General features: G+C 37.4%; 1 protein-coding gene across 3 annotated transcripts in view; it reads left to right on the top strand.

Annotated features, from left to right (window-relative positions):
• Positions 1–24,666, top strand: part of SLC9A9 (solute carrier family 9 member A9) — a 530,083-nt gene that overhangs the window by 327,973 nt on the left and 177,444 nt on the right. For all 3 annotated transcript variants that reach the window (XM_033090158.1, XM_033090162.1, XM_033090169.1), the window contains 2 exons: positions 16,756–16,869; positions 18,459–18,570. In XM_033090158.1, coding sequence (XP_032946049.1) covers positions 16,756–16,869; positions 18,459–18,570 — 226 coding nt within the window. The remainder of the gene's footprint in view (positions 1–16,755; positions 16,870–18,458; positions 18,571–24,666) is intronic.

Here is a 24,666-nt window from a genome sequence, read left to right as displayed (position 1 = left end):
AGAGAATCCTAAAAGCAGCAAGAGAAAAGCAGTTAGTTACCTACAAGGGAGCTCCCATAAGACTGTCAGCTGATTTCTCACAGAAACTTTGCAGGTAAGAAGGGAGTGGCAGGAAATATTCCAAGTGATGAAAAGCAATGACATACAACTAAGATTGTTCTACCCAGCAAGGCTGTCATTTAGAATTGAAAGACAGATAAGGAGCTTCCCAGACAAGAAAAAGCTGAAGCAGTTTATCACCACCAAACCAGTATTACAAGGACTCTTAGAGGGACTTCTTTAAGATGGGTGGGGTGTTTAGAATGGGTGAAAGAGGAAGGGATTAAGAACAAATTGGGTGTTATACAGTAGCCATGGGGATGTAAGGTATAGCATAAGGAATATAGTCAATAATATTGTAATAACTAGGTATGGTGCCAGATAGGTACTAGATCTATCAGGGTGATAGATGGGAATGGGGTTGGGAGCAGGGTAAAAAAGGTGAAGGCATTCAGAAATTCAAATTGATAGTTAATACAGTATGGGGAATATAAGCAAAATGTTGTAAAGATCATGTAAGGTGCCAGATGGGCACTGGACTTATCAGGGGATCACGTCATAGACTGTGTAGACGCCTGGCCAATGTGCTATACACCTGAAGCTGAAGTAGAACAATACTGAATGTCAACTATAACTAAATATATAGGTATATATAGTCACAGGATGTGGAGTACAACATAAGGAAGATAGTCGATGGTATTGTAACAGCTATATAAGATGTCAGAGGGGTCGTAGCTTGGGGGGTGGCTTATCACTTTATGAGGGGTTTAAATGTCTAGCTATTACATTGCTTTGTATACCCGAAACTAATAGAAAAATAAATGTTTTTTAAAAAAGGAAAAAATAAACAATTGGGACTACATCAAACTAAAATTTTTTGCACAGCAAAGGAAACCATCAACAAAATGAAAAGACATCCTACTGAATGGGAGAATATATTTGCCAATGATACATCTGATAAGGAGTAAATATCCGAAACCTATAAAATTCTCATATAGCTCAACACCAAAAAACAAACAACAACAAAAAAACCCCAAACAATCTAATTAAAAAATGGGCAGAGGACCTGAATAAACTTTCTCCAAAGATACAGACGGCCAATAGACATATGAAAATATGCTCAATGGTACTAATCATCAGGGAAATGGAAAGAAAACCCACAATGAGATATCACCTCATACCTGCCAGAATGGATATCATCAATTAATCAACAAACAATTGTTGGCAAGGATGTGGAGAAAAAGGAACCCTTGTGAACTGTTCGTAGGATTGCAAATTGGTGCAGCCACTATGGAAAACAGTATGGAGGTTTCTCAAAAAATTGAAAATAGAGCTACCTTTTGACCTAGCAATTCCACTCCTGGATATTTATCCAAATAAATCCAAAACACTAACTCAGAAAGATATATGCACCCCTATGTTAACTGCAGCACTATTTATAATAGCCAAGATATGAAAACAACTGAAATGCCAATCAACAGATGATTGGATAAAGGAATTATGGTACATATATACAATGGAATATTACTCTGCCATAAAAAAGAATAAAATCACCATCTGCAACATGGATGGACCTAGAAGATATTATGCTTAGGGAAATATTTCAGACTAAGGAAGACAAATACTATATGAGCCCACTTATATGTGGAATTTAAAGAACACAATAAATGAACAAGCAAAACAGAAATAGACCCATAGATACAGAGCACAAATTGATGGTTACTAGATGAGAGGGAGGTTGGGAGGCTGGGTGAGAAAGATGAAGGGCTTATGAAGTACAATTTGATTGATAGTTACAGGAGAGTCACTGGGATGTAAAGTACAGTATCGGGAATATAGTCAATAGTATTGTAAAAACTATGCATACTGTCAGATGAGTACTAGACTCATTGGGGTATCACTTCATAAATTATATAAATCTCTAACTGCTATACTATACACCTGAAACTAATAAAAAATAACATTGAATGTCAACTATAATTAAAAATATAGTTTTGGGGATGTGTAGCATGGGGAATATAGTCAGTAATGTTCCAGTAACTATGTATAGTGTCAGGTTTGTAGTAGAATTGTTGGGGTTACCACTCTGTAAGTCATGTAAATATCTGATCATTATGTTGTTCTGTACACCGAAAACTAAGAAAGAAAAAGAAAAAGAAAAAATACAACACTGAATGATATCCTCAATCTTACCATGTTTCCCCAAAAATAAGACCTAGCCGGATCATCAGTTCTAATGCGTCTTTTGCAGCGAAAATCAATATAAGACCCGGTATTCTATTCTATTCCATTCCATTCCATTCCATTTGACCCGGTCTTATATTATATTAAAATAAGACCAGGTCTTATATTAATTTTTGCTCCAAAAGACGCTTTATTGCTTATGATCCCGCTAGGTCTTATTTTCCAGGAAACATGGTAGGGTCTTTTTTTTTTTGGTTGCAATACTTCCATCAAGAAAAAGGAATGGCATGGAGAGTTCAAAATATAACTCATGGTATTTGGGTTTCGATATTCGGTATATTGCCAGTGGTAACTCCTCATGTGTGTTCAGAGTGGATGGGGCGGGGGGGGTACATCCTCTGTCATGTTGTGACTGGTTGTCACTCAGATCACTAGCAAGGGCTGAGATATTGGTATTCAACTCAGAGACCTTAGAAAATGACATCATTAGAAATCTTCCCTTTTTGTGTACATTCTTCATACTCCCACTCCAGACAGAATTTAGCATAGGCCAATTACAAAGATAAAAAGACACACAAGATGAATAAGAAAAGAGATTAACAATAGCTAAATGAAAAAAGTGAAAGACATGGAATATTAATCTTTAAAATTTTTGATAATGTGAATTTTCCATGTCAGTACCTGATATTAATATCAATGTTTCTTTTGCTTTATTCATTAAGGGATGTTTTAAAGCATGGCTTTCATTTCCACACAGAAAATATATTGTTTCAACTAGTTAATTTTCTTTAGTTACTATTTATTGGAAAAACTATGGAGAAACTCATTATGTTATACAATGAGTTTTTTTGTTTTTGTTTTTGTTTTTCCCAAGAGCCAGTACTATTAGATTTACCGAGGAGTTCCTTCTGGAGAACACTTATTTAAACATAAGTCTGGTTACATAGCCTTTGCAGGTATTCTAGATTCAAAGCCCCACATGCCAACCAGACTCCTAAGAAAATGTTTACTTTCAAGACTGATAAGCCTGTGGGATGTGGCAGTAGCTGCATAAAATGTAGAATTGCCCACTACTCAATTATTCTGATAGAAATCCCCTTTCTGCTGTTAGAGCAGAGCAGTATGGAACAAAATGTACCCCATTTGACTTATTTTCCATGAAACAAAGAAGTAGAAATAGGAGAAATGGTTGAAAGTGATAGAGAACTGAATGTCAGGTCACTATAAGGAAGGACATTCTAACGGTTATAAATGGCCGAAAGTACCATTTGCTTCCTTCTAAGCAGAGGAAGTAGTGAGTTGCCTTTGGCCGTGTCAGGTACAAGCTGGTCAGCCCTTTTGGCCAGAGTGTTGGAGCAGTCAGGAATTGGGTGTATGTCTGACTATATCCTTGACAAGGTGACTTTACACTTGAAATCTTGTGATGTTATATTGTGGTGTGTGTGTGTGTGTGTGTGTGTGTGTGTGTGTGTGTGTTAAAATTCATCAAAATATATCTAACGCTATATATATATATCATATTTGTATTAACTTTGGGAAGGGTGGGGGATGTGGCTTGGATGAGTGGGTGGTAATAGACATTCAGAGAGGATAAGTATCCCCCAACTCAAGCCACTGCTTGTTGCTTCCACTAGTTGGTTACAAAGAAATTTCCCTATTGGGTTTCTTTTTTTTTCACCCCCTCAGGATTTTTTTTTTAATTTATTGGGGTGACAATTGTTAGTAAAATTACATAGATTTCAGGTGTACAATTCTGTATCACATCATCTATAAATTACATTGAGTGTTCACCACCTATTGGGTTTCTTTAGTTGAACAAAATGTGGTCAGAGTTTGAAAAAAATGTGGTCAGAGTCACAGGTATCTTTCCTGCCAACCCGAATTTCTCTGATGATCAAACAAGATGTATCTATGAAAATAGGCTTTGGTGACTCTAACATATTACAAATATTTACCGATACTATTGTTAACAAATATCTTGCTGCCCCCGAACCTGGATCTTACATAATGGGGAGGCAGCCTCGTCTGACAGAGTGGTGTAGACCTTGGACAAGTCAGGACAACTCAGTTCTTCCGTTTATTGTGTTTTATGTGGGCAAGGGTATTAGTACCATTGAATACAGTTTTCCCAACTGTAAAATGGAAATAATATTAGCTTATGAGTTTTGTAGTCATTATAACATAAATTGTTAAGAGTTATAAAAGTAAGGGAAAGCTTTTAACATATTCCTTAGGACAATTTAAGTCCTAAAAAAATGAGTCCTATTAACATTATTACTATTTTAGAAGTAGTAAAACTGATATTATTATAGTGTCCTAAATCTAGAAAGATCTCAAAAGATTGCACTTATACTCATATGTAACTATAAGTCTTCAGCTTAGTAGGGAGGCTGCATGCTGAGAACCATGAACTTGACTGGCAATAAACCCTCCAGATCATTTATGTCCTAGCGGTAAAGATCACAGGTCTTTAGTACAATTCATTTCCTATACTCCCTCTAGAGCCTGGAGAAATCATGGGTTCATCTTGAATAAAGTTCTTCAGGACTTGGGACTAAACAAATGTTAGAATCCCAGGAGTTTATAATTTCAATAGAATATATTGCAATGTTTGTTTGCAAGTCCCCCAATATAGGAATAAAAAATATTCACTTATACTCCAGTTTGTTCACATCATTATAGATAAACTCAATAGTGTATGAACAATGAAATCCAAGATATTCTCTAAAGAAAGCTCCAAGTTAGGAATAAAGACAAATTTTGTAAACCAAAAACTTAATCCTGGGACAAAATTATGGAGGAAATAAAAAAAACATTTTTAGTTCTTCCTTGTATTTTTCTTACAGCTTTGTAAGTTCTTTAACATTCCAGTTAAAATTCATTTCAGTGCACTACTTGGACAAGTAGATGAAAGTCAGTAGATTGCATCAAACTGTACTAAGCCAAAGAAAAACCATGTTGAGGAATTCATTTCAATTTAATTACTATTAGTTAAGCAGGATTTAGTGAACTGATGCAATATTTCTCTACATGAACAATAGTAATATAGTAAAATTTTGTTCTTTCACTAATACGAGAAAAAGTCAAAAATACTGATAAACATATTTTACAAAATACATAGTAACTAACAGACAAAAAAACACAGTATCTAATAAGTCTTCAGAGAAATTGGTTTGCTGATCAGACTAAGTTGTTTAATTAACATATGAACTTTCAGAGTTTTTAAACACATATTATCCCTTTAATGCTTTAAATTATTTCCCTAGTATTGTTTGCACTATTAATTTGCTTTTTTTTCCTCCCTAAAGAAAAACTTTGCTAAGCAAAGATTACTTTAAACCTGGGTCCCCTTCAAAGGCTCACAAACTGTAAATTAATGGAAATAAAACAATTGTTGATTACTGTACTGAATAAATAAAATGCTGAATCAAGTTGTTTTTCATTGACCTTGAATGAGGAGGAAGTAGTTTGAGGTTATTCATATTGAATACTGAATCGATTAGCTTCACATTGTTGTTATTATGATGATAACAGTGATGATTGATTTGGGGCTGGAGTTTTTGGTTTTTGGTTTTTTTCTTTTTTCCAAAATTGACCAATAAATCTATTGTCTCAGTAATTGACTACTTTGGGCCGGACTGCGGGAATGAGGTCCGAATAGTCTAGTTGGTTGCTTCTGTCAGCGTGGACATACTGTAGATTCTCCTTTTGAAACATCTCTTCAGGTGATTTTTGTGGGTGAAACAAAATTGAATTTGCCCACACATTTCATTAAATGTACTGAAAAGGAAATTATTATGAAGCCTGTTTATTCAGAGGAATGTTGTTACATGATATAAATAGACAAAAGAGAGTGCTAATCAGTGCTGCTGCATTGTTATAAAGGGAATCTTTTTTAAATGCTAACAACCATCTACAATTTAAAACAAGGGATTCTATAATACTGTCAATGGTTTTTAAAAATTGACGAAAACTAATTTTGGCAAAAAAAAGGTGTAGGGAAAAGAGCACCCTCTGCACCATTATTATAGGTGCAAATCGGAATATGCTTTCTGATGGGCACACTGATAGATGTGGAAAAAGAAAAATGAATGTGTACACTTTGACAGAGCAGTCCATGTCTAGGAATTTTACCTAAAGAGTAAGCACTCAGCTGGGGAGACATTTGTACAAAGGTGCTCAATGCAGCATTGTTTATAAGGGAAGAAATCTGGAAACCACCAAATGTCTAATAATTTTTACAGTGAAATAAAATTTGATAGGAAAATACAGGGATTAGTGTGCTGCCATTAAAAATTGTTTAGAAGATTCAAATTTACTGCTATGGAGAGAGGCTTATAAAATATTGAGTTAAAGTAAGTTAGATAAAAGTAAGGGTGATATTTATGTAACATTATGCAAGTCGTCTACACATCTACAATCTATGAATAAAGAGATCACTGAAAAAATATTCCACAAAAAGGTAAGTGCTTTTGTTGTTGTTCTTTGTATTTTTCTGCACTCAAAAACGGTTTTTAAAGAAAATAAGAAAAACATTAGAAATAGGTAAGAATGGTTGATAACTTCCTGAAAATAAAAAGATAAAGAGTTGCTGTTTGAGTAAGGCTAAATGAAGGAAACATTTGGAAACTTTTTCATTCTACTCAAAAATTTTTGTTCTAATTAAAGTAGGTTTTTAACTATGAAAGTAACAAAGGTTCATGGTAAAAAAAGAAATGATAATAATGATACATATGTCAAATTTCCATAAAGTGAAGTGAAAGTTATCTGTATATGTATATGTTAATACACTTGATGGATTTATATATAAACAAACATATCCTTTATTTTTTTTAACTTACTTTTTATTATCTAATAATAGATGTTAGATATCTATATCAATATATAGAACTCTGTAAAACACAGAGGGTGCCAAAAAACTGTATGCACATTTTAGAAAGGAAAAACTTTATTGAAATTGTAACACTCAATATACACTGATAACAAAAGACAAATACAAGTCACATTTGGCTTCTGCAGTTACAAGAGGTGCTCAATGTGGTTACCATCCGCATAAATTTAATACAGTTTTTTCCTTTCTTAAAGTGTGTATATATTTTTTTGGCATCCTCTGTATATTCTATTATATGACTGTGTCATATTTATTTAGCTATTTCTTTTTTTAATTTTTATTAAAATATATCTAACATACAATATTATACTACTTTCAGGTGTACACCATAGTTATTCAAAAGTACCCACCTGGCACTATATCTAGTTATTACCATATTATTGATTATATTCCCTATGCTAAAGCAGTGATCACCATGATAAGTCCAGCAACCATCTGAAAGCATAACATGCTATCACAGTATTATTATTCTTGTTACTAGTGTCAGGTGTACAAGGCAACATAATAGTTAGACATTTACACCCTCACAAAGTGATGACCCCTCTCCCCCAAGCTACTACCCCTCTGACATTTTACATAGCTATTACAATGCCATTGACTATCTTCTTTATGCTATACTCCACCTCCCGTGACCATATATATATATATATATATATATATATATATATATATATATACCATATATATATATATATATATATATACACACACACACACATATATATATATATATATACATATATATATTCTTATAGTTACCATATAATATTATTCTCCTTCAGCTTCAGTTGTACAGCACATTGGTCATGCACCTACACAATCTATAAAGTGATCCCCTTGATAAATCCAGCGCCCATCTGGCACCTTACATAATCTTTACAATATTGTCAATTATATTCCCCATTCTGTATTTCATATCTCCATGAGTATATTGTGTTTACTAATTTGCTCTTCCTAATCCATTCACCTTTTCCTCATCTAGCAACCAATAGGTGTTTTTTTCCATATCTCTGAGTCTATTTCTGTTTTGTTTGCTCTTTTATTCTGTTCTTTAGATTCCACATATAAGCGAGATCATATGGTATTTGTCTTTCTCAGTCTGACTTATTTCACTAAGCATAATATTCTCAAGGTCCATCCATGTTGTTGCATGTTGAAATCCATGTAAAAGATTTCATTCTTTTACATAACGGAGTAATGTATAGATGTACCACAGTTTTTCTTTTTATCCAGTTGTCTATCGATGGGCATTTCAGTTGTTTCCATATCTTGGCTATTGTGAATAGGGCTGCAATAAACACAGGGGTGCATACATATTTTTGAATTAGTGTTTTGGATTTCTCTGATAGATACCCAGGAGTTAGCACAATATTATTGACTATATTCCTCATGTTGTACATTACATCCCCACGACTTATTTGTTTTATACCTGGAAATTTGAACCTCTTATTTTCCTTCACCTTCCCCACTTCTCTAATATTCAATTACAGTTGATATTCAATATTATTTTATATTAATTTCAGGTTTACAGCATAGTAGTTAGACATTTATATAATTTAAGAAATGATCCCCCTGACTAATACTCATGTGACACTATACATAGTTATTAAGTTATTATTGATTATATTCCCTATACCTTACATTTCCATGACTATTTTATAACTCCCAATTTGTATTTCTTAATCCCTTCATCTTTTGCACTCTTCTCCCAATCCCCTTCCCATCTATCACCCAAACAGATCTAGTATCCATCTGACACCATACATAGTTATTACAATATTATTTACTATATTTTTTATACTATATCCTACATCCGCATGACTACTGTGTAACAACCAATTTATACTTCTTAATCCCTCCCCATTTTTCATCGAACCCCAACCCTCTCCCATCTGGCAACCATCAAAATGTTCTCTGTTTGGCTTTGTTTCATTTGTTTGTTTATTTTGTTCTTTAGATTCCACTTATAAGTGAAATCATATGACATTTGTCTTTTGCTGTCTGACTTACTACACGCAGCACAATACCCTCTATGTCCATCCATGTCGTTGCAGATGGCAAGATTTCATTCTTTTTTAACATATGAGTAATATTCCATTGTGTATGTGTACAACCCCTTCCTTATTCATTCATCCACTCAGGATATCTGGGCTGCCTTCATATCTTGGCCATTGTAAATAATATTGCAATGAACAAATGAATGAGCATGTCCCCTTCAAGTAGCCTTTTGGGTTTCTTTGGATATATACCCAGAAGTGGGATTACTGGGTCCTTCTTTGTCTCTTATTATAGCCTTTGTTTAAAAATATATTAATACTTTGCCTGGTATAAGTATTGCTACCTCAGATTTTTTTGTTTGTTTGATTCCAGTTTCACAAAATGTTTTTTTCTATCCTTTTACTTTCTGTCTGTGTCTTTTGAAGTGAATCTCTTGTAGGCAGCATATGTAAGGGTCTTGTTTTCTTATCCATTCAGCAGCCTCATCTTTTGATTGGAGCATTTACTCCACTTACATTGAAAGTAATTGTTGATAGATATGCAATATTGACATTTTATTATTTATTTATTTTTATTTCTAATTTTTTTTTATTTTTTTGGTTAAAGAAGTCTCTCTAAGATTTCTTGCAATACTGGTTTGATGGCGATGAACTCCTTCATCCTTTTCTTGTCTGGAAAGCTCCTTCAATTCTAAATGATATCCATGCTAGGTAGAGTAGTCTTGGTTGGAGGTCCTTGCTTTTCATCACATTGAATATTTCATGTCAATTCCTTCTGGCCTGTAAAGTTTCTGTTGAGAAATCAGCTGATAGTCTTATGGGAGCGCCTTTGTAGGTAACTAACTACCTTTCTCTTGCTGCTTTTAAGATTCTTTCTTTGTCTTCAACCTTCGGCATTTTAAATATGATGTGCCTTGATGTGGGCCTCTTTGGGTTTATCTTGTTAGGGACTCTGCACTTTTTGGGCTTCTATATCTATTTCCTTTACCAGGTTAAGGAAGTTTTACATTAGTATTTCTTCAAATAGGTTTTCAATTTCTTGCTCTCTTTGCTCAAATCTCTTGCTCTTCTGGTAAGCCTATGATGTGAATGTTGGTACGCTTGATGCTGTCCCAGAGGCCCCTTAAACTCTCCTCATTTTTTTGGATTCTTTTTTTGTTTCGCTGTTCTGATTAAGTGTTTTCTGCTACCTTATCTTCTAAATCGCTGATTTGATCATCTGCTTCACCAAATCTACTGTTGATCCCTGTAATGTATTCTTAATTTCTGTTATTGTATTCTTTATTTCTGACTGGTTCTTTTTTATGTTTTCTATCTCTTTGTTGATGTTCTCCCTGAGATCATTGAGCACCCTAATAACAAGTGTTTGGAACTCTGCATCTGGTACATGGCTTGTCTCCATTTTGTTTAATTCTTTTTCTGGAGCTTTGTTCTGTTCTTTTATTTGGGACATGTTCCTTTGTCTCCCCATTTTGGCTGCCTCTTTGTGTTTGTTTCTACATGTTAGGTAGGGCTGCTATGTCTCCTGTCTTAGTAGAATGCCCTTATGTACTAGGTATGCTGTGGGGCTCAGTGGTGCAGTATCCCTAGTTACCTGGCATGGGTGCTCCACGTGTGTTTCTTGTGTGGGTTGTGTGTGCTTCCCTGTTGTAGTTGAGCCTTGTTTGCTGTTTGCATGTCATTAGTAGGAATTGACCATTAGGCTCATTGCTTGTGAGGACTGGCATGACTACAGTGGAGGAGTTGTGGTGCAGGGGCTGATCCTACAGAGCAGAATCTGCCTCAATAGGGCTCTCATGCCTGCCCAATTAAGTATTTCTTTTAGTGTAGATATTTATTTCCAGGTTTTTGCTAATACAAACAATTCTTATAAAATTTCCTGATTGAAAAATTATATACAAAATTATATACAGGTGGTATTTGGAATACATTCATAAATTATTTTGTTTTTCTATGTACATTATTGATTCTTCTGGAATTTATTTGGATATAAGGAGTACATTAGGAACACATCTTTAGTTTGTGTTTTTTCCCCAAAATTAGCCAACATTTTTTGCAATTTTTCTAAACAATCTATCTTCCCCCAATGATATTATAAAATTGTCATTTATCTCTATATTGATATACATATTATCTGTTACAAAATAAATTGCTATAAAACTCTAGATGGAAAATTGACAAAAACGATTATTCACCCAGAAAAATATGCAGTCGAGAAGAGTCACCCAAGAGGTATAGCTGATGTCAGAACAACTCTACTTTAGGAAGCAACTAGTAAAGTCGGTAAAATAGAGAAAAGCAGTTGTTGAAAAGAATTGACAAGAAACCACAGCATTTAGGACTTGAAGTAACAAGCTACAACAAAGTTGCTTCTTGAAAACACTCATAAAATTAGTACCTCCCTAACAGATTTATCAGAAAGAAAAGACATGAATTAACAATGTTAGGGAGGAAAGACATAACTATGGACATGAAGATATAGAAATCTTATGAACAACTGTATGCCAGTAAATACAAAAATGTAGGTGGAATGACAAACACAACTCTAAGACTAATGTAGACATGAATAGAAAATCTGACTAATGCTATATGTGTTACAATAATTGTATCTGTAGTTAAAAATCTTTCTACAAAGAAAACACCAAGCCTAGAATTCTTCTAACATTTAAGAAAGAGAATAAGAACCAACTTTGTGAAATGTCAGTAATTTTAACTTTAACAATACAACCTGGTAAAGACTACACAAGAAAGAGGAATTATAAACCAGTCGTTTGTCATATGGACACAAAAATCCTAAAACACTATTAGAAAATTAAATCCATATTTTAAAAAAGGAATAGAAGGGAACATCTTTAATCTGTTGGAGAATTTCTATGAATTTAATAGAGAAATATTGAAATTTTTCCCTTTGAGATTGGGAATAAGATAAAGATGCCCCATCACCACTTCTATTCTACAATGTGCCAGAGGTCCTAACAAGGGCGAGATGCCAAAGATATGGTGACTGGAAAGGAAAAAAACAAAACTATCCTTATTAGGAAAAAACATGATTGTGAAAAGCCAAAAGAATCTACCAATAAACTATAAGAATTATTAAATAGATTTAGGAAAGACCTGAATACAAGATCAATTGAAAAAATAATTGTATATGTGTATCTAGCAACAATTAGAAAATAAACTTTGAAAAGTGTGCCATTTACAATAGCAACAAAAAACATCAAATATCTAGGAATAAACCAAATCCAGCCAAAGATACACAAAATCTTTATAAAGATATTGCTGAGAGAAATTCAAGAAAGCCAAAATAGTTATAAGACTATGATGTTCATGGATTCAAAGTTTTAATACTGTAAAGATGAGTAGTCTTTCCAAATTTGTCTATGCATTTAATGGAATTCCAACTAAAATGCCAGTAAATTTTTATGGAAATGGAAAAAGCTGATTCCTAAGTTCAAATGGCAATGTCAAGAGGCTAGAATATAAATCAAATAGAACTGCTGATGGGAGTGTGAACTGGTCCCACCACTTTGGAAAACTGCTTGGCACTATGTCCCAACAAGTCTACAGAAATGCAAACGTATATTTACAGCAGCAAAAGTCATCATAGCCCCTAAATGGAAATAACCTAAATGTCTGTCAATAATAGAATAAATAAATAAATTGTGATATATTCATATAATGAATAAATAAGTGATTTCTACATGCAACATGAAGAATCTCACAAACAATCTCACATTTTGAGTAGAAGATGACAAATATGAAGTAGTATATATTATCTGATTCCATTCATATAAAAGTGAAAAACAAGGAAAGCTAATTTATGATGGTAGAAGGGCAAAGAATATGTAGTTGCATTGAGTTGTGGGGGTATAACTGGGAAGGAAAGCCAGAGTAATGCTGGGGTGCTAGTAATATTCCCTTTTAAAATCTTAAATTGTAACCATATGACTTATACACTTTTCCGAGTGATTAAGCATCAGTAAAAACATTTTTTTAAACATGCAAAAATAACCAGAAACATTTTGAAGAAGGTAGAGTATGGGAACAGTCTATATCTATGGAATTTTACATCGTGTTATGGATCTGCATTAATTAAAAAGGGTGTGGTATTGGTACACAAATAGATAACAACAGGAACAAAGAGCACGTTCAGAAATGGACCTAAATGGAAAATCAAATTTTTGTGCAACGTGTATGTAAAGAGTTACTTGTAATTTTGGTCAGTGGTTAGATTTCAATAAACTGAGTGACTAAACATAGTTAAAATGCTGAGTTATCAAAAGGAAGAAAATCTCTGGAAACAACTGAAATGCCTATCAATAGACAATTGGATAAAGAAATTGTGGTACATTTGTAAAATGAACTATTACTCTACCATAAAAAAAGAATGAAATCTTACCATTTGTAACAACATGGATGGACCTAGCAGATATTATGCTAAGTGAAATAAGTCAGACTGAGAAAGACAAATACCATATGATCTTACCTATATGTGGAATCTAAAGAACAGAATAGACTTGTAGATGCAGATGAACAAACTGATGTTTGCTAAGTAGGGAGGGGGGGTTGGGGGGATCGATGAGAAAGGTGAAGGGATTAAGAAGTACAAATTGGTAGTCACAAAATAGTCATGGGGATGAGAAATATGGTATGGGGAATATAGTCAGTAATGTAAAAACTATATATGATGTCAGATGGGTACTAGACTTATGGCGGGGGGGAATCACTGAATAAATAATACAAATGCCTAACCACTGCACTGTACACCTAAAATGAATATAAATTGATATTGACTATCAACGGTAATTATATATATATATATTACGGTATAGGGAATATAATCAATGGTATTGTAATAGCTGTGTACAGTGTCAGATGCATAGTAGATTGTTTGTACACCTGAAACTAATAAAAAATAAAAGAGAAAAGAAACAAAGTAAGAAAATCTCTAAAACAAATATTTAATGCCATGAGTACCCATGTAAAATGTATAGGACAAATTTCTATCGTATCTCAACAACCAACAGAAAAAAAATTGACTTTATCCATACACTTTTTTTCCACCTTCAGGGTGAGTAATAAAAAACTTGGTGGTGGTGGTGGGTAGGGATAACAGACTTGTTACTCAGTGAAAAAAGTAAAAATGTTGACCACACACCATTTTATTTATCATCTATATTGAGTCAGAGAGGTGTTTTGTTTTGTTAAACCAGTATAAGACTGTAAAGGAGTTTGTACCATTTTAAGTGATAGAAACCCCACCTCAAGTCAAAAAGCGGTTTCTTGGTCTCTTTACTTCAAACATCTGAGGGGTTTTGCTTTGAGAGAGGTTGAATACAGAAGATTAAACAGTGTCATCAGGACATGGCTTCTCTCTCAGATGTCTATTTCCCCTGTGATCACAAGATGGCTGGCAGCAGCTCCCTAGCCTGCATGCTACTGGATTCCCATACAGTGAGAAGTCGGGCGTCTTTGTCCCAACATTCCCTGCAAAGGCCTCACTATATGTATATATCTAATTGTTGCTAGATACACAAATATACATGTATATATGTGTGTGTGTGTGTGTGTGTGTGTGTGTGTGTGTGTGTATATATATATATATATATATATATATATACACACACATGTATATTTGGCTCTAAATCCATCATACCAATCACGCTAGCTGGAGAAATGCATGATTTGAGTGGTTTAGTCCTAAATCACATATTCCATATCTAAGCTATGGAGACATCAATCTATGGGCTGAGTATGGGAAGGAGATGGACCCCAAAAGGAAATAGGAATGTGACCACCAAGAAGAGGCTCCTAGATAGCAAAATGTCTTCTCTAGAGTAAAATACACTTGGGATGGGGGCAGGAGAAGCGGCCCTATAGATTTAAGCTTGGCATATGTTTATTAATATTAAAAACTGGATAGCTGCCATGAAGTGAATGTTTGTGCCAACCTCTTCCCCCAATTCATATGTTGAAGTCCTAACCCTCAATGTGATGGTATTTGGAGGTGGGGCACTTGGAGGGTGACTAGTTCATAAGAGTGGAGCCCTCACAAATGGGATTAGTGCCCTCATAAGAGACAGGAGAGGGATGATCTCTCTCCCCATGGTGTGAGGAAATAGCAAGTAGGCTGCTGTCTGTAAATCAGAAAGAGGGCCCTCACCAGAACCAAATCATCTGGCACCCTGGTGTTTGGCTTCCCAACCTCCAGAACTGTGAGAAATAAATTTCTATTGTTTAAGAAACCCGGTCTATAGTATTTTGTTATGGCAACCCGAACAGATTAAGACAGCCAAATCTCACTTCTTGAAAAAGTAAAGATTTAATGAGGTAGAAAAGTGTTCCCCATCCCCTATATTTTCCCTCATGTTTTCAAGTTTTCTGTGGTTATTTGGGTGACAGTATTTGTTGAGATGAGCTAGCCTAGAATGCGAAACGAGTGCTCAAAATAACTGATGATTGCTGCCACTGCACAAAGACCATTTTGTGCCACAGGAGCTGTATCTTTTCAAATCCTTTCTTTCTATTATTGGTTTTAAATAATGTTTCTGACACGATTCCATTTTTCTTCCTGTCAACTGTCAGTAAACAGGTATTGGGCATTATTTGTAGGACTGTAAATACATTACACGGGAAAAAAAAATGAGTTCTTAAAAAGCCAAGAGAAATGTCTCCAGAGACATTTACCAAACGTGGTATTTATGTGGGTCTGAGAACGAAGTTTCAGAAAGTTCCAAATGAAAAGTCTGGATCACAAACTAAAGTCTCTTCCAAATCTGTCTCTGTTGCAGCCCCTGGACACATTTCCCTTTTATTTCTAATCTGGAAGTTCGAGAACGTTTTTCATGGTCAACTCAAATTGTTTAGTTAATGGTCTAAGAATAATTCTCGGGAGCATTCATCAGCATATATATTATCACTCCATTCCTCTGACTGAATTAAATGTATCTATTGTATTCTTGCTGAATAAACTGATCCCTGGAATTAATCATCTTCTTTTTACCAGCTAGAAATTGTAGACATTTAATGAATATACCTACATCAATCAATGTAATGAGTCTCATTGTCTGGGGTTTGAAATATACTGATCGTTCTAATCTTGAAATATAGTCGACATTCATCCTTATTCCAAGTTTCCAAGTTCATCCCTCCTGCCTGCCTAAAGAAGATAATTTAGCTGAAGCTTTTTTTAATGTGGTTCTTTAGGTTCGGGGAACTCAAGTGCATCTAGGGGTATGTGCAGAAGTGCCTAAGCAATCTGCATTGTTTACTACAGTACACCTTAAGCAAATTACACAGTTTCAGTTTCTATAACAGAGAATATCTGTCATCCCAGTAGGAATATTCCAGCATCACGCTGGTTAATTTTACCCAGGGGTATCTGCTGCAGCCTAGCCAAGAAGGAGGATGGGATGTTGACATGGCTGCAGCATCTGTCCCTCGGTAGAGAGCCATGGTAGAGTCACCTGGCCTGACAAGACAGGCAGGGGCCCCTGTGCCCCGCCCCCCAGAAGCTAACACGAGGCCAAAGTGATGGCCTTCCTGAATAAAGGGGGGCCATCAGTAATCAAATACAGTACAGATTATTAAGTGGAGTCAAACCTGAGTCATAATTAATGGGTTTTGGTTTCTGTTTGTTTTCAGTTGTTTGAATTTATGAACTTCTTGGCTGAGAACGTTATCTTCTGTTACATGGGCCTGGCGCTGTTCACATTCCAGAATCATATCTTTAATGCTCTTTTTATACTTGGAGCCTTTGTATCCTTTGAAATATTGAACATGGGGTGACAAGGGAAGAGAACAAACTACTTACTTTTACTGATTATTCTGTTAAATTCTTAAAGTAATTTCCTCAGGTTTGCTGTGGGGCTCAAATTTAGGGCAGACATGTAACTTCTAGTTAGGAGAGAAAAGCATCCTAAGAAACTGGGGCCTTTAGTAAATGCTTATGGTTCCAGATAAGAAATTTGGAATCTATTGAGGGAACTAAAGGGGAAAAACTAAAGGAGAATGACATTTTTTGAATATTCACAATATGTTTAAAATTATGAATCATTTCCATAGAAATATGTTAATCCAGTCTTTATAAATAAATGTATTTAATTTGCATTAGCGTGTATCAGAAGACAGTCAGGATTATTAATCTTTAAAAATACTTTCATTATAAGATGGTAAAATCTTCTTTCCAGTAAGGATTTTGAGAGTAGGATATATAGAATAAAGATCCAATGAAATTAGCATGATGGATGTGCTTTCAATATTTTAATCATTGTGGACATGTAAGTTTATTTTAATAAGATAACCCTTTCTTATAAACAGAATAACAGACAAAATCTAGACATCACTTTTAATGCAGTGGACTTTTCTACCTCTAGGCCTGGGGTACAGGCCTTCCCAGTGGGAATGGATGTCTGTATAAAAGGATACTGAGGCACTGAGGATGTTTCCACGGATAGTCAGCAGCTGTTGTCCTTCTTTCCACTTGGACAATGGACAGACAGATGCCCCTCAATCATAGCAGATGCTCTTACAGCCAGAAAAGCGACCCTTCTCTGTAAGCCCTGTTCCGATTAAAACATCTGTGTTTACCTCCTGTTCTTTCCTCACGGAGCACTCAGCTGACTCTCTAATTTCATCCCAAACCTGGATCTTAGGAGGAAGCTCCCTCCTCACAAATCACTCCATCCCATCTGAGGGTAAACTAGAATAGACAGACTATCAGGGAAGGAGTCCTAGATGTCAACAGGAGGGTGGTGACGACCACCATTATTTTCATAGATTTAACCTATCAAGTCTGGATTTAGTAAAATGCCCCTGAAAGTGTTAGTTGCATTATACGTTTAGACAGGCAATTCCTCTCAAAATTAAATCTACCAGAAGCAAAAAATAAGTGAAGCTCGCTAGAGATGGGGAATGTGAACTGATGGAAAGTGAGGTGGTAATCATGAGAAAGTACATTTATCCTTTCTAAAGTGCTGCTTGAGAAGCTAATGCCGGCCACCGAATGGTCTCTGCCTCACATTTTGCAGCAGAATTGAGCATAGAGTCAGTCATCAGCAACATAAATGTAATGAGAAAATTTACAGTGATTGAAATGGTATTGGGTTAACAATTGTAAACCAAATATAGATTCAAAGAAATGCTCTCTATTATTTCTGGAAAGGAACTGACATTGAAAGATGAATTTTGGAAGCAAGTTGGACATACGAGTACATGTCTGGACATGTTTATCCCTGGTGTCTGTGTCATAATATAGAGAAACCTAAAGACGTAATAATTAAAGCTCAAGAACGTACCCCATCACGGCAGCACCATTTTCCTCAATGTTTCCCTGTGCCTCTCTCCAGCTAGCAATTTTTGTTGCCAGAGCCTGCAACATATATCCCCTCTCCTTTCTCCTGAATCTGGGCCGAAAACAGAAGATCCCCTGGAACTTTCAGCACATGATGATGTTTTCAGGTACGTGAACTGTGTTAGATGTCACTGCTACTGTTCTCACGCTCTCACAGGACGTGCACAACCATGAGGAGGCTTAGAGACCTAGGGAAGCATAACTTCTCTTTACCCCACTGGGCCTAGCACCTCGCTGATACTCTGAGCAACGGTGGGATTTCTCCTTCTGGAAGGAAAATTAAATGAAAGGAAATCTTGTTGGGATGGCCTCAAGGTACAGTACCTGCCAGAAACTGACCTACAATCAGCATTGGACTTTCCCCTGACCTATTTCAGATCAGTTTTTATATTGGGGAATTTGCATGATCATGAAGGTAAGGAGTCTGTAAATGGTGCCATCTCTGTCCAGTGTTAAGTCTCCTTCTCCTTCAGTATGCTAAGCTCCAGGACTTCTCGTGGTTAATACAAAAGCAAATCATGTCTAAGTATGCTCTGTTATTAGTGGAGAAAACAAGTATTAATTACATAATCACCAAGTGCCAAGAGCATGCCAGGCACTGGTGGATGAAATGGACAAAGTCTCTGCTTTCAAAAAGCTTATGTTCTCCATGCTTAAACCACACCTGATGCCTCCTTTTTCCAAAAGAAAATAAACCAAATGAATCTGTTGACCCTGAACTCCTCTGGGGATTATGGTTTCTTTCTGTTCAATCAATATTCCTACCATTAGTCTTTCCTGCTTGGAGACCTGTCTGCTTATATGCCTTCTATGTGTGTATCCACTTATATGACACACGGAGGCCGTTCATTGGAAGATATGTGAGAGTAAAACAAACAAAGAAACTTCTCCCAGAATAGAGCAAACAAATAAAATTTGGGGTGTAAGGCTGCCATTGAAAAAGTGAAAGAGACTATTATTTATTGAATATCTACTATTTGCTACTCATTACAGATCAATCCTATGATGTAGATATTAACCCATTTTTCAGATGGAGAAACTGAGATTCAAGATCTCAAAGAGGTTATGTAACTTGGCTGAGGACTCAATCATTCCTGAGCTCAGGTCTGTGAGACTCCACTTTAAACCCAACCAAGGGTCTGAAAACCCACATTTCTAGAAGCAGTACTAGGAATAAAAGTCTTGTTTCACTTTCAGTTTCATTGTAGCCTGTTCCACACAGTAAAGGGTGGCAGCTCCCAGGCTGAGAATGAGTTGTTTGCCTCCACAGGCAAATGAAGATCCAGAGTGAAAAACTGTCCTTCTGCAGGGCACTGAGAGTACTTCCCTCCTTTTCCAGACATGCTAGAGTGAGAGAGAGTCGTAAAAGGGATAAGTTGGACTGACAGGTGACCATTCACTTAAAGCAGCAATGAACTTTGGTGAGGAGGTCAGTTCTATCTTGGGAACGCAAAAAGGCATATTTGTTCACTTATAAATAGGAAGTCAGCACCGGGTTTTGTTTTTGCAAAGCATTTCTAGGGGTTGGAAAGCACTCTGCCTTCTTTCAGAACATCAGTAGTTTTATTCTAGAGAATACTGGCTTATTTTTAACACTGGATGTTATATTTTAAACAATGCTTTACTTTACAAAGACTACTTTGAGAAAGTGTAGGGTTTTAGATAACCATATCGAGATGTGAAGTGTCTGCCCAAATGGCCAGCTGGCTTGATGATTTCTCCAGGCTTTGGCCCTTTCTATGTTCGCTTAGCTATAGAATTGGGGCTGCATTAAAAACTGAGGCCAGTAATAAGGTGTGTATAACTGGGAGACATAAGGCAGCCTGGGATTGGATGATATCTTTATGATACTCTAAAGCAGGAGTCAGCAATCTGTGGCCTTTCAACCAATTCTAGCCCGTGCCACTTTTGTAAACATAGTTGGAATACAGGTAGACCCCTTCTTTTGCATATTGTCCATGGCTACTTTGGCAGTATAGGGACAGAGTTGAGTTGTTGCAACAGAAACCATATGGTCTACAAAACCTAAACTATTTGCTATGTGGCCCTGTTCTAAAGCATCTACACCCCCTAGAAGGAAAGAAATACCCCATCGCATTAACAGGGTTGACATGATTAATGTAATTCACGGGACTGCTAATGAGCTACTTCTATCTTTAAAAAGACCGTCATGCCAAAATTTCAGGACACCTACATGCATGACTATGATGTCCAGAGAATGACACCCATTGTCTTTCACATTGAGCATCCATGTCGTCGGCCAGTCGTCGAGTCACTTACTGTGAGAAGTTTAGCAGCTTAGCCTCAAGGGTCACAGTCACCTTCGGCCAAAATGAACTTCTGCTTATAGATTTGATTGGATTTTTATATACTTTTCACATTGAAATGAATCTGAACAACCAAGTGATGGGGTTACTTCGTCATTTTTTTAATGCCATTTTTACTACAAGTTAATAATATTGATGACATTCCCTCGTATGGTGGAAAGAACTTTGGATTTTCCACTAAAAAAGCTGTCTTCTTAGTTTTAAAAGGAGGAAATTGCAACATTACATGGTTATGTAATGGAATCATAGATGTTCAACTCAAAAATCACTTTACACCTTTCATGAGCAATGTTTTGAGACTCACAGCCAGGGCAGAGTAGGATAAGCATATTGGTCTATTTTGCAGATTGAAAGAGTGGGGGAGCGGGGAGAGAGTGACATGGAGAGATGGAAAGGTTGGGTGTTTTGCTCACAATCTCATGACAATTAGAGATAAAATTGAGACTTTAACCCAAGCTTCTTGACTTTGAATTTAGAGCCTCTCATCTACATGACCCTACTCTAAATTTACCCTCAAGGTCATGAGAACAAAAGTTAAATGAAAACCATGCCCTTCCTAGCCCAGGCCAACCCCAGCATGTCTAACATGTCCCTCATGCAAACCCAGCCCCATCCAGTTAACAACAAACCAAACACGTGGAAGACGCCCCTTCAAGCCATTGGTTCTGGTTGTAGACTGCACTCACTGACCCCGTCAGAGTGGACGGAGTCTCAGGTGAGTTCACCACCTGCAGGTCAATTTTTTTCTTCAAAAGAGAATGCTCCAGGCTGAACTGATTTTCTGCTTGAATTCTGATATGCCTCACTTAGGACCTACAGTGTTCATGGTATTTGCCAGGAAATAAAGAATTTAAAAGGTCAACTTAAGGTAACATAAACCAGAGGAGGAGGTAAAGAAGCATATCAAAGAATACGCTGTCTAGCGTTTTTTGGGTTCTTCTGCTGAAACCAGAAGAAAATCCCCTCCCTTTAAAGAATATTTACTTTATAATATAATCTGATATTCTTACTTATGCCTAGAGTGGTTTTGGTCATCCAATAAGGATGATGTTGGTCGCCTTCTGTCAGAATGCAGTCCGTACTTCACTAGTACACTTAGATTGAGGCTTTCTTTACATAGCTTAAAATGTTTTCAGAGTCCTTTGGAAAAGGTATGCAAAATGACTTTTCACTTAAAATGCGAGTATGAATTTATTTGCGCATGCACTCATTCATAACCATGCATAGCTATTCATTCACTGATACCGTTTCTTGGGTAGGTATTTGGGTCAGCTGAGACCAAGATGGCCCTGCGTAAGAGGCGTGCGCTCGACAGAGAGCTTGGCGTTGGCCCAAGCTCCTTCCCCGAGACAGTGCAGCCCAGGTGGTTCAAAGGTGGGCCAGATAAGACCCAGACTTTCTTGGTCAATTACACCTACCCTCTGGTAAATCCTTTCCCATCATTTTTACCCACATGTAAGTGTGCCCTTTGGGCACTGGGCAGGAAAGAGCTGGTGATGCCTTCCCAGCAGAAGCGGATTCACTTGTAAAGTTAATGAAGCTTCAGCTTGAGGCTCCCACTCTTACACGAGCCCCTTCCAAGATCCTAGGAGGGACCCTAGCTGTGTGTTCTGATGGTATGCAAAGTTTGTAAAAGACTTTTTGTACTAGTTTTCTTTAATGGGACCCCCAAAATGCATATGTTTCTCAGGCCCCACAAAACCTGAATCAGACTTGTCTCCAAATCTGAATACCCCTGGAGGTGAAAGTGTGCCAAGGGATCCAGCTGCTTGTTCCTCTTCTCCTGGCAGTGAGTGGGGCCTGCAGTGAGCACTGAACAAGGGCTGGGAGCTCTGGGCGCAGCGCTGGTACAGCAATGCTTCTGAGTAAAACACGTTCTTCATGGCCGTTCCCACCGCCACCACCATCACCCGCGACCCGCCTCCACCGTCTGCCTCTGGAGTGGATTCAACAGAATGAAGCGACGGTCAGGGCCCAGATCGAGTTTCTCAATAGCACACTTCCTATCCAATTTGTGTTGTAGAGACTAGCAATCTACACATACACACACGCACACGCGTGCACACACATACACACGTGCACACACACGTGCACACACACGCACCCACGCACACATACACATATGCATGCACACGTGCACACACACGCACCCACACACGCACACACACACATACACATACACACACGCACACACGCACACACACATACACATACACACGTGCACACCCACGCACACACCCACGCACACACACACATACACATATACACGTGCACACACACGCACCCACACACACGCACACACACATGCACCCACATATGCACACACACGCACATACCAATGTGCACACGCACGTGTGCACACACACGCACACACGGACGCACATGCATACACACATATGCATACACACTCGTGCACACATGAAGCCTTAGAAACTGAACATGAGAAATGGCGTCAAGGTCAGGAGTCTCTGTCTTTTCTGTCTTGAGAAGCTGTTAATAATGCAAATTTCGGTTTTGGTAGCTAGGTTGCAGTCAAGAGTCAGTTGAGGAAGACTACCCTGAGACATTCCTAAGACCTTCGTTACCTTCAAGGCCAGGGCTTGGGAACTGCTCTGCGTATGCTGTGACACCCAGCACAAAGGATTTAAGAGGATGCTCAGCTCTCTGAAATGTCCCTGTCTCTCTTGAGCACAGCCCGGGCTAACGCCAGAGTGAGCTGCCCTCCCCCAGCCCTCAGTTCCCTCAAAACCCAAAAGGCACAGCTCTGTGGTTTAAATTGAAGGAGATATGCTTCGCACAAATGACCTTTCCTCTTGATGTGGCACCTATGAAAAGATCAGGCCTCTTGTTTTAATTCAAACCCATGTGCTGCAATTTTTATTTAATTTAAAACTAAGTAAGAACCGGGAGTTGCTGAAAGGAAGAGAAATGTTACGCCCAATGGAGCCCAGCTGCATTCCTGCAACCTCTGTGACCTGGGGACTGTGGCCTGTCGGTGACAGAGCCTCATGCAGAGCGGCTGCACTGAGCCAGACAAGACAGAGGCCCCGAGCCCCTGGGCGGGTTGAAGGAGCCTGACAACATGTCACAGAGTATGCTCCCCAATGCTGGTTTCTGCTGCACAGAGACACTGACACCCCAATGTGCCCTATCTTATAAACTAGAAGAGTTTCACAAGGGAGGGTGGCTGCAGTGTACAGATATAACATGCAACCTCATCCCTGCGCTCAGATGCCATAAAGACAGCAGCAGTGCTGCCAGGTTTGGCTGCTAATGTTTGTTGCTCATTGGGTTGTCCACCAGCACTCATTAGCGTTCAGCACCAGCGGATTAAGAGAAAGGCATACAGAAAAACCTATCAAGCAGGAAAATTTTTATGCTACCATTCATTTTCTACCCTCAATGGTGAAAGACTGCCATTGTTATTCAAGTTTGGGGAACACTATTTTGCAGCTCACGGAACACCAGTGTGCTCTGGGAGGACAGTGTACTATGAGGAACGGCGTAAGAACCACTGTCGATGTGCAAGAGGCCCCCTTTCTCACTGTCTTTTTGGTGAGCTATCAGTTGGGCCATGGTCAGAGCCAATTTGAGACTTTAACCCTTAAGTAGCCTTGCCCAGCAGAATGTCAGTTCAGCCAGGAAGTAAACATATGTAGAATTCATGAAAGTGAAGAGCCAAGGTCATTGTTTCAGTGCCTAGGAACCAGAATCTGTATCTGTGACAATCCAAGCCAATGGAACGCCATTAAGCCACCAGGACTGTCTCACAATTCCCAGCCTCCACGTAAAAGGGACACTTCCATGTGCTCTCTTAATCCTTGATACCCAAAGTGTAGTCTTCAGGCCATCTGGCATCACTTGGGAGCTCCCCAG

The sequence above is a fragment of the Rhinolophus ferrumequinum genome, chromosome 2 (genome assembly GCF_004115265.2).
Source record: "Rhinolophus ferrumequinum isolate MPI-CBG mRhiFer1 chromosome 2, mRhiFer1_v1.p, whole genome shotgun sequence".
Taxonomy (NCBI): domain Eukaryota; kingdom Metazoa; phylum Chordata; class Mammalia; order Chiroptera; family Rhinolophidae; genus Rhinolophus; species Rhinolophus ferrumequinum.
The sequence above is the reverse complement of the archived record's forward strand: the minus strand, read 5'-3'. Positions and strand labels throughout refer to the sequence as shown.